The 11,522-nt window shown below is 49.4% G+C and overlaps 1 protein-coding gene across 1 annotated transcript; it reads left to right on the forward strand.

Annotated features, from left to right (window-relative positions):
- Positions 1 to 517: 517 nt before the first annotated feature.
- On the forward strand, positions 518 to 11,410 carry MRI1 (methylthioribose-1-phosphate isomerase 1). The gene is made up of 6 exons (XM_061550497.1): positions 518 to 857; positions 6,709 to 6,944; positions 7,841 to 8,010; positions 8,920 to 9,096; positions 10,715 to 10,939; positions 11,188 to 11,410. The coding sequence occupies exons 1-6, from the start codon at positions 726 to 728 to the stop codon at positions 11,313 to 11,315; spliced, it is 1,068 nt and encodes a 355-aa protein (XP_061406481.1). The 5' UTR covers positions 518 to 725; the 3' UTR covers positions 11,316 to 11,410.
- The last annotated feature ends 112 nt before the right edge of the window (positions 11,411 to 11,522 follow it).

Below are 11,522 nucleotides of genomic sequence, written 5' to 3' on the forward strand. Positions count from 1 at the left end.
AGATTAAACGATGCCAATTAATTGACGCTCTCGCTTGGCGAAAACGTTGGGGGCATTCGTTAGCATGCAGCTGTGGATAGATCATGGGTTTTTTTTATCATCTCTGGACGGTCGTTCTTCGTTTGGGGGGTGGGGGGCACTTCAACTGACACGTGGGGCGAGGAGGGGGCTTCCTCATTGCAATGTGAAACCATTCGTGCTTTGGTGAAAGGAACGGGAGAATGCGAATATCAATCTCGCGTGTGTGTGTCACAAAAATTGTCCTCCGCCGCCATCTATTGGACACACCGAGCAAAAGCCACACGTTTGGCCAGCCGAATGCATGCAAACAAAAAAAACCACACACGCATGTCTAACGCAAGATTACACAACAACAAGAACAAACGAAATACACTTCTTGTAGGCCCACGTCTCTCGTGCGTGAGTGTTCACCCTCGACAGAAAAGGGCCATCGTGCTACCCAAGCTGACACCGTCAATCACGAACGCGGTGCCCTCGGCATTCATTGTCCGTCTCACAAAACCAAATCGCATCAACCATCCCCCACGCTCACCATCCCCCAGTTCTTCCGGGTGAGAGTTTAAAGAAGTCTCGCCCAATCATCATCATCAAACACACACACACACCATCATCCGAAGCACATGTTCGTCGCAGCGTGGAAAGGGGAGAAGACACAAAGTTGGACGTCTTGAGACTTTGTGGTGTGATAGGGAATTAAGTTCGCGATGGCTCTCGAAGCCATCAAATACAGCCGGGGGGAGCTGTGCATTCTAAACCAGCTGCTGCTGCCACATCTCACCGTGTACGAGGCGGTGAAGACCACGGATGATGGGTGGAACGCGATCAAGGACATGAAGGTGGATTTAAAGCTTTCGTGACTGCAGGGATTCATCTTCTTGGTTCTTTCGGTAAAGTCACGTAGAAGGGAAGTAATAAAATAATAATAATAAAACATAATAAAATTATTCTCACGACGTTTCGCCACAACGCAAGCAGCCGTCCTCAGGTGAAAACCAGGTCCGTCATTCAGACGCTGTCGCCTCGACAGACCTGGTTTTCACCTGAGGACGGCTGCTGCGTTGTGGCCGAAACGTCGTGAGAATAATTTTATTATGTTTTACTTTTATTATTTTATTACTTCCCTTCTACGTGACTTTACCGAAAGAACCAAGAAGACATGAAGGTGGTTGGCCCACTGCTGAATTCCCCCCGAGATGTTAACTCCCTCGCCTGGTGTGCAGGAGGTCGTGGGTTCTATTCCCACTCTGACGCCTGATGTTTATTTGGAGTTTGCGTGTCTTTCATCACTGTGGCTAGGAGATGTTAACTACCTCGCCTGGTATGCAGAAGTTTCGTTGGTTCGATCCCCACTGACGCCTGCTATGTATTTGGAGTTTGCGTGTCTCTCATCATCACGGTGGCTAGGAGATGTTAACTCCCTCGCCTGGTATGCAGGAGGTCGTGGGTTAGATCCCCAGTGACGCCTGCTATGTATTTGGAGTTTGCGTGTCTCTCATCATCATCATCACGGTGGCTAGGAGATGTTAACTACCTCGCCTGGTATGCAGGAAGTCGTGGGTTCGATGCCCACTCTGTGACGCCTGCTGCTGTATGTTTGGAGTTTGCGTGTCTCTCATCATCATCACGGTGGCTAGGAGATGTTAACTACCTCGCCTGGTCTACAGGAGGTCGTGGGTTCGATCCCCACTCTTACGCCTGCTGCTGTATATTTGGAGTCTGCATGTCTCCCCGTGGCCTTAAATTCGAGATCTTGTGTCTATGTGTGTAGATGTGTGTGTCCTGGGCCTCCCCTAGATCGACTCGGCATCAAATGAGTACAGTACCGGGTGCGGTGTGTAAACATCGCCACTGGGGAGACAAAGGCGGCCGGGCGTGGTGCTGGCCACCCCACACGCCGGAGTTCGTAGGTGCTCGCGAACAGGACTTCATACCTGTCAACCCCTTATCAGTGCCTACCTTATGGGGCCGTCCATAAATGACGTCACGTCCCATAGGAGGTGGCGGGTCAGACATTTGTGACGTGTATACGAGGGCATGACAATGAGATCTTGTGCAAAGGTGAGTGTGTAGGTGTGTGTTCCACGTGAACGTATTCGAGCACGTATTACTCAATAGCTACTATATTAGGTAACTCCATATGACACTTTAAAAACTGGTTATCAGAAAACATTAAAAAATGTTAATTACAATCAGGCCCCACGGCGTTCAGTGCAGTCTCCAAACCCTCATTACTTTGTGTGTTTAGTTTGTTGTCCTTCCCCCGCACCTCTAATGAGCACGCTTGGCTAAGTACGGCATGAAAGAAGTTCAACATACATACATTATCCTCTGCTTGCTCATGAATACCTACCCGTCAACCAAGACCTCAACAACATAACTCGCTGTCAACTCAAGTCCAGATACCCCTTCAGGGATCGTGCTGTCAACATCCTATTGTATCACCCAAATCTGGATGAACGCTGGCTAACAGAGTAGAGCCATGTGGATGTCCACCCCATTCGAGACTCGAATAACGCAACTGCTGGCTTTGACATTCCTCGAAGACACAGGTGTCAGCATCAAGCGCATCAGAACATCAAACGGCCGATGCACACGTCTCCTTCATGAATGGAACATTTAAGACAAGCCACAGCAAGGCGAACTATGGACCACAGTGTAGACCACTGTAGCCTGCGCTCCGTCAGCGGAGGAATGGCAAAACTACACGAAGTGTCTACTGAAGCCCTCTCGTGGCCAGCAGACCTCGACATTGGCATTAAACTCCTGAACATATCCAAGAGTAGAATTACCAGAGGTGTGGACTCGAGTCATGTGACTTGGACTCGAGTCAGACTCGAGTCATGAATTTGATGACTTCAGACTCGACTTGGACTTGCATAACAATGACTTTGTCCCACCTCTGAGGTGTGGACTCGAGTCATGTGACTTGGACTCGAGTCAGACTCGAGTCATGAATTTGATGACTTCAGACTCGACTGGGACTTGCATAACAATGACTTTGTCCCACCTCTGAGAATTACCCACTCTGTCTCTCTGGCCACTCTATGAGCTTTGAAGAAGAGCCGTTGCCTGAAACGTCATCTATTATTAAATATATATTTTTTATTTCGAGGCCACACACATTGTTGTTGATTGACTGTGTTGCGGTTTTTGGGTTCTGAATTTAAATCGTCTCCGTGTCACATGCGGCTCTCGTTTAGCAATCATCAGAAGGGGCAGGGTGCAATCACTCAATTCATATTTTGATATAGAAGGTTGGTAAACATGGGAAGGGGCGGACAGGAGTGCGTCTCAATAACCGCAACTCGGCAGTGGGAAATACGTGGGTGTAATAATTCATGAGAGAAAGCGCATAAATATTGTAAAGTCCTTTACCCATGCATGAATCTAAATTGATTCTCAAGACTTTTTTCAGGAGGGCACTTCTTTTGGATTGCTATCTATGGCTAGCTGTTGTTATTTTACTTATGTCGTAAATTTAAAACTGCCATGCCCTTTATTTATCCTGGAAAATTTCCACTGGATCCCAATGCTCCATTTCAGAAAGGCCCAGCCTGCGTTGGGAGGTTTGGCCATTTCCTTTATTATTGAGTGGCGTGTTGGAGGAAAGTGGATTACCCGGAGAAAATACGCACGTAAGAAATGATTGCACTCGAAGCACTGAACAGATAGATTCAACAATCCATTACTGAATTATCATGTCCTAGGGACTTTTCTGGTGGGTGTAAGCAGGAGTAAGAGACTATACCTACGCTATCCACACAACGGTCAGTAATCTACTTTCCTGACTGCTGCAGACACTGACTGACTTACCTCATCAGAAGATTAGCAGGTTTGGGCCTGGACAGTGTTTGTAAGGTAGACCACCATACACGTAACAGACGTTATAGGCTGCTTTGAGGCTATCTTGTGAGCAGCAGAGGGCAGTGGAGAGAAAAACACATCTATTTTGTGCTGTAATGTGTTGCCACATCTATGCACCTCGCCTTCACTGACCTGCTCGTGCCAGCGTGGTGAAGTACGGTTCACAGCGTGGGGTGGCCCTCATCCAGCAGTGGATTGACAAAAGGGCTAGGCGTGTACAAGAGCTCTTGTCCCAATAGCCTATACGGTTTTAAGGAGATGTTTTCATCTGTGTGTGCATCTGTGCTTTTGTCTGCAATGGATTGCCACAAGGGCTGTACGTGCAAGCACCTTGCTGCCCATGCTGGTGCCTGTTTTTATGCGGGTTATGATAATAATGTCACGTCTTCATACAGGGAAGCCTCATTAGTCTCCAATTCTGCCAGGAGGGGCCTGCATTGGGACGTTTGTGGCAGTTCCTTTTTAAGGATTGTTTTGCATGTGGGAGGTAACCGGAGCACCGAGAGAAAACCCACACATGTGTAGTGAGTGACTTCCGAGACACAGCGTGTAGAGGGCTTCTTATTTATTTCTCACATTTCAGGCGCAATCACTGGGCGACATAGCCGACCCATCTACACAGCCCCATCGTCGGCATCTAACTATATAGGTGGCTGACTAATGTAGCGACGACGACGACGATGGGAGGCGTGCAGAGGATCAGCCATGCGGCCAGACGATGAAGAGAGATGACGGTGAAGACAGTGACGGCAGCCAGGACCCGGACCCCCATGACAGCCTCGAACCTTCAGTCACGTGCCCCTCATATACTTCCCGGCATAGCCAGGCTCCGCCTCCGGACACGCCCCCTTCTAGAACCTTCAAGCAGGTTCCCGGAGATTCCCGACTGACCCCGCCTTTGACCTTCAACCCAGTTATGCCCCCCTTCTAGTTGGTTATTATATAATGTACCCATACTCGTGATTACCTCTCCTGGTCAACAGATGGCTCCCTGTCATTAACACGTGTACGCACACGAATCCCACTTGCTGCGCTGCCATCAGTAGGTTTCAGAGGTTCACCAATCTGCATGTGATCCGCTAACCCTTGCCTCCGAAGTGGTGGATCGCGGGTATGCGCCATAATATTAAGGCAAAAAGAGTTTAAATAGAAATGTAGAATTCATTATTATACGACAGTAAATAAATTATTGTAGTGAATAAAATAGTGCGGAGAAGTGCACACTTAGAATTAACACCGAGAGACAGGAAGAAGGAAAAGTGCATTGATCAGGGAGCAAACGCAAGTCCGAGGCTTCTTTGTGACCACTAAGAAATTATCAGTGGGCTTGAGCAGCACGCATCATTCTCCGCGAGAAGGGATGATGGCTGACGGACAAGACTGGGAGACAGAGTGGTAGCCAGGGGTCCGTCACTCTTGCAAAACGGAGACTCTCCTTGTCGCTTTGTGTCCTCGGCTGGATGAGCGAGCTAAACGTGAAAGGAGGGAACACGCACCACCGAGAGGACGACCGTGCCGAGACAGAGCGAAGGAATGAGCGCGTGCGCCGGAGCGAGATGGATCGTGCCATTCGCGGGACCGCGGCAGATGGTGACGGTGTGGATAGGCTTTCATCGAGCAGTGGATAGAACGTGGTTGATGGTGATATTTTTCTCATTTAAATTTCGGTGGGGGAGAATAAGTTGTACTATATTATTATAGAAACGTTAAAGCATCATCTTGATGTTCCCCCATGAGGAATGCAAAATTACAGTTAATCATCTTGCAACTCTTAAAAACGCATTTAACCGTGCTGTATTTGCATGCCCTACAAATGAAAGAAGGCACAGTTTTTAAGCGATTACAGTTAAGCAATTAAATAGGGTTATTTTTAAGTTGTGCAAAAGTTGCAGAATCTCTTGGCAAAAGCTTAAATGTTTCTCATTATCTGTCAGCACACCTTGAATTGTACCCAGGACTTAGTTTCTTCTTCAATATTTTCACAGCCGTTGATTACTCCGCTTGCCCAAATGCTGGGAGGTGGCAAGTGACCAGTAGCCACAGCCAAGAGTGAGAAGTATGCTGTATTTGATATGCCAGGCACAAACATTATTTTCATTTCCCCGACGCGAATGGGTAAAGGTGCGGCCCTGCAATGATTTGCTCATACCACTGCTGACAGAAAGGACTCCCCCAGCGGGAGCTTGCAGATCCCGAGAGGGTATTTTCACCGACTCTTTCACGTTGGCGCAAGCTATCTTACAAATGGTTGGAGAAGCTCACGCACTTTAACCCACCACACGTGGCCTATCGAGTGACTTGACCCTATCCCGATCCGAGACGTGTGCAAGTTGCAGGGTGAGTCTCGTTCACCGCTGAATCTGGGAAAGCGGTTTGGCATTAATTTTATTTGGAAAGGCGTAGCGCCGCTGTTTTTATAAACATTGTACCCACCGCAGAGAACTGTAGCGACACGACCGCAGTCTACGATAGCTGGCGCCTAACTGTGCCACACGCTTTCCCGCATGGCCCTGTGGGAGCCTCGGTACCAATAGTTATTTCATATTTTTAGAAAAACTGATGACGTACACGTACGTCATTGGAACAAGAAAGGGTTAAGTATTTATACTTCTAGGTGAACAGCGAAGGGGAGGGGGGATTTAAGAATATTGGCCATTTTTAAAAATCTCAACTGCCACGCTGGGAGATGGCTTGAAACTGGCGACTCCTGGATTGTAAGTCCAGTGCGCCAACCATCACATCACCGTGTCAGCATTCCGACCGGGGCAGACCCGGCTGAAATTGAGCCGTGAGTTTTAACCCCTGCCTTCTGCCACCCGCCAGGTACGCGGCGCTCCAGCCATAGCGATCGTGGGCTGCCTGAGCCTTGCCGTCGAGATCACCAAAAGCAAGTTCACCTCCATGGAGGCGCTCGTGGAGTTTGCCCGGGAGCGGCTCGCGTACCTCGTGACGGCGCGCCCCACCGCTGTCAATATGAGCAGAGCGGCGACCGACATTGGCGCGACGCTCTGCCAGCTGGTCGCTCTGCCTGGAGCCACGATCGACAGCGTGGAGAAAGGGTGGGTGGTGGTGCTGGTGGTGATGATGGTGATAATGGTGATGGTGGTGACGGCGGTGGTGGCAATGGTTGGTACAGTAAGGGGCGCAGTTGGTGCGTCTGCCAGTCAGCTCAGTCAACCCATGACACCTGGGTCAGTCCCGTGACCTGTCGGCGAGCCTTCGACACTTCACGTGGCCTCAAAGTGCACCTGGCCTGGCCCAGGTGCCGTGGTGACGTCACCGTCACTTAGTGGTAAATGGCAGGTATTGGTGGGTGATGGTGGTTGCGGTGGTGGTTGCGGTGGTGGTGTTGATAGTAGTAGTGGTGGTTGTGGTGGTGGCAGCGATGATGGTACCAGGTGATCTGTGCCGGTTCAGTTCCACCAGTTCGGCAGTTGACACTTGGTTTCTTCAGGGCGTTGGCGGATTAAAAAAAAAATGTTGAGGCGGCTTGATCCGTTGTCCGCTTCATTTCACACTGATCAGGCCACGTAGAGGGAGGCTGGCATTGATTGGCGGAGGGGATACGGCAGCAAGAGCTCACCCCACCCGAGACGTTCTCATGGCATCAGTTGTGGAGGATTATTCTTTTACAAGACATCGACACGCCTCTTTGTTGAAAGTTATTGACATTTCCATATCCGGTGTCTCGTAAGATTGAGCCATCAATATAATCGGAGTCCTTTTCATCTCGGCTTCACTCCTACCGCAATTTACACACGGTAACAAAACTCGTGATGACCTTACTGCCCGCGTTTCACATCCAACACCATTGCATTTGAACCGATTATGAAAGACAAGTTAGGAATTTTGACAGAACGAAGGGACAGGATTTGAAGAGTTTACAGACAAAACGTAGCAATGTTGTCGCCTGCTCTTGCTTGCTTGGTGCCGCACCCTCTCCTGCGTTGTCCAGACTCTTGGAGGCGATAGAGGCCATGATGGCGAAGGATCTGAGCGACAACAAGAGCCTCGGCAGATTCGGGGCCGAGCACATAATGGCCAACAGCCAGAAGGACAAGGCCATTGTCCTCACCCACTGCAACACGGGATCGCTGGCCACGTCCGGCTATGGGACAGCTCTCGGTAAGCCGCCGCACGTCTCAAGAATTTTAACGGTTTGCTCCAGGGGGAGCTTTTTGTTCCTTACTGATGGCCGAATAGGACTTTCAAATACCTTTGGCGAGGGGGAGAAGGACGGGGGTCGCACGGGAACGCACAGACGCGCACAGGCCTCTGTTGCTGCGTGAGGCCTTCGTACTGATAGAAGTGGCTGAACGTTGCGGAAATGAGAAGGGCAGTGTTGCCGCGTTAAAAACATGCCCCTCCAGTGCCTGATTGGTGCGGCCGAGATGGTCGCAGTTTACGGATAAATATTGTTTTGCTGGCTGTTTTGAATCGGTAGGCCTCATGTGACCGCAGGCCACATTTCATACGGTACGCGGGCCATGCGATCCGCATCCCTGGTTTACCCGCTGCAGATTTAAGGGTGAACAGAGCGATGTGATGGCAACTGGGGCAGTAGGGTGGCAGCACAGTGGTAGACACGTTTGCCTCGCAGCAAGAAGGCCCTGGGTTCGATTCGGTTTAGAGTTTGTACATTCTCTCCTTGTTCTGCATTGGTTTTTCTCTGGGTTCTCCGGTTTCCTCCTAGAGCTAAAAAAACCTATCACCATGTAACTGGTATTGGCCAGAGAGCCCAATGCTGAAAGATCGGCTGCAAGTTACTCGATTAGAATAACGTGTAGCAACATCGCCCCCCTCGACCGCACAAACTTAACAGCACCCTCCAGCAAGTGAGCCTTGACACTCCTTAAGGTGTTCCTGGGTAAAGAAGTGGAATAATAATAACAACAGCAACAATGATAATTAATCATTAGATTAAACCAACAGATTCCCATTTTTTTTGTTTTCTGCACCAATCGCTTCACCAGGTTGTGAACCCCCGGAGCGCCGAGACGTTTGAGCCCCGCTCCGCTGTGTTGTTTTTCACAGGAGTTGTTCGCTCTCTGCACGAATCCGGATGGCTGGAGCGCGTGTACTGCACAGAAACACGGCCGTACAACCAGGGCTCGCGCCTCACGGCGTACGAGCTGGTGAGCGACGCCATCCCCGGCACACTCATCACCGACAGCATGGCAGCATTTGCCATGAAGGAGCGGGGCATCACAGGTATTTCATAATTTTTACATGTGTGTATATATATATATTTTTTTACTAGACTTTCCCACAGAGCGCTACCTATTTTATCTACCCTTGATCGGGATTGGAACTGCTTCAGGATTCACCAGCTGGAATAGTAAATGCACGCATTAATTTCCTTGTTGTAAGGAATCACTTACGGGCCCGCTAATAAAGTTTACTTTTGTCAGGGTGTTCACTAGAACAGGCTGAATGGCAGTTTGAACTAGGCGTTCGGAGAGAAATAAAAAATTAACCCGTAAAAACAAAGTTTTTCACTCTAAATCCTTTATATGCGTGGTGGCTAGAGTCCTCTCGTCCTCTGGCTTGAGATGGCTGCCACCTATGGGTCAGATGATTGTCTGCCACCATTAAGCAATTGGTAATTAAATATTTTTAAAAAATTCCCTAAACAGTGTAACATTTTGGAAAAAAATTTTCACGAAAATTAACTGTCACGCACAACGAGTTTGTGTGCAAAATGTCAGCTCGATTGGATCACGGGAAGTGGGTAAAAAAACGACCGAAAGATTTGCACGGTCGTAAGCAAGCAAGCACGCAAGCAAGCAAGCAAGTGAACCTAATATAAAGGATTTTAAAAAAACAAGACGTGATAAAAAATGTACGCATTGCCGCGTATTCGTGAAATTGCATTTGCACGGGTCTCCTTGTCAAACGCGAAATGAAAACGTTGCATATAATACGCGCAGGTACATGTGTACGGCATTCACTCGGATAGACACACTTCCCTGCAAATGTGCATTTTGTTCACGATTTGTTTAAATCGTCAACAATTTGCAGCTTCGTTTGCGGCGATCAACTCGCTCGATCGCCAAACGTCGCCACGGTTGACTCTCAAGAGCGTGCAGCAGTCGCGTCACATCTTAGCCGGTTGAACGATTGCTAGCAGCCGAACGAGCGAGCATTGGGTGCTTGGCAGAGCGTGCAATGACTGTACACGGGGCCGCTAATGGAACGCGATCGCTGTGTAGAGGTAGAAATCAGCACGAGAAGGCGGCGTTCCTACAGCTACGTTCGAAATAAACGGGGGTATCGTTGTAAGCACGGTCCGTTTGTACCAAGGTCATGCTGTAGGCATCTATATGTTGCTATCTTGTTTCAGAATGTTTTGATCGTAGCCGCTTGTCAATCCACTGCTGGATGAAGGCTACGCCCACACCATCTTAAGTCATGGTGGGGGTTTACCTTTCCCTGTTTCACGTTGGTCAGTGCAGGCTGGTGAAAGGGTTCCCCAGCACTTGTTCAGATAACATTGTCCACGGGGGGGGAATAGCTGTTTCCTGGAACCGAACTGTGGTTGCTGGAATATTGGTGCGGCGGGTAAACCCCTGCACCTGCACTCCACCCCCATTAAAATATTTTCGTCGCACGTTAATTCTTCTTCGTGGAAATACGTGAACGAGGTGGACGAACGGGGAAGCGACTCCAAACCGTGAGGGTCGTGGTCACCTCCGATTAGCACGGTTGGCTACGTACGGCACAAAAGAAGTTCAACGTACGTGCGAGCGAGCGAGCGAACCGATAAAAACGAGGCAAGGGGAAGCGTTGAGACAAGCCAGGCTGTTGTCGGGATGCGCGTTGCCGCCAGCGGTGGTGGTGGGTGCGGACCGCGTGGCCGCCAACGGGGACACGGCCAACAAGGTGGGCACCTATCAGCTGGCGGTGGTCGCAAAGCACCACGGCATACCGTTCTACGTGGCGGCGCCCAGCACGTCGTGCGACCTGACGCTGGAGGACGGCAAGCGGATCGTAATCGAGGAGAGGCCGCACGCGGAGCTGACCGAGATTAACGGGACTCGTGTTGCCTCTCCAGGCAAGTCGTTTTTTTATTTTATTTCTGCCGTTGCCGCATTTAACCTTTGGAAGTTCGTCGCGGTTCGCCGCCCACGCGTTTTACAAAAAAGTTAAAAGAGCGGGCAAAACGTTTGTAGAACTGGTGCACAGCGGATGGCGAGAACGTGGAGAATTTAACGGCGCTGGGTCGTATCATCACGGCGCGAATTTTATTTTGCAATTGTGACCCAAATATTGTGTTTTTGTCGTGACCGTCTCATTTCGCAGGAATCGATGTTTGGAATCCGGCGTTTGACGTGACCCCTCAGGACTTGATCACGGGGGGCATCGTGACGGAGTTGGGGGTTTTCGAGCCGCGCAAGCTGAAGGAAGCTCTCCAGGCCAAAGAGAAATAAACGAGAGCCGCCTTGTGCGGACAAGTGTCCATCTGGGAAAACAAATAAAAGCTGTCCCCAACAGAAATAATCCTGAGGCTCTCACGGGGTATAGAGGAAACGAAAGAAACAAACATTCCGCATGAATAATTGTTACATTTGTGTGTGTAGTTCATTAACAAGAACAAAAATGACATTGCAATGCTTAATTTTAGCGTATAAATATAT

Source organism: Lethenteron reissneri, chromosome 12 (genome assembly GCF_015708825.2).
Source record: "Lethenteron reissneri isolate LAM-NWPU_2019-01 chromosome 12, ASM1570882v1, whole genome shotgun sequence".
Taxonomy (NCBI): Eukaryota; Metazoa; Chordata; class Hyperoartia; order Petromyzontiformes; family Petromyzontidae; genus Lethenteron; species Lethenteron reissneri.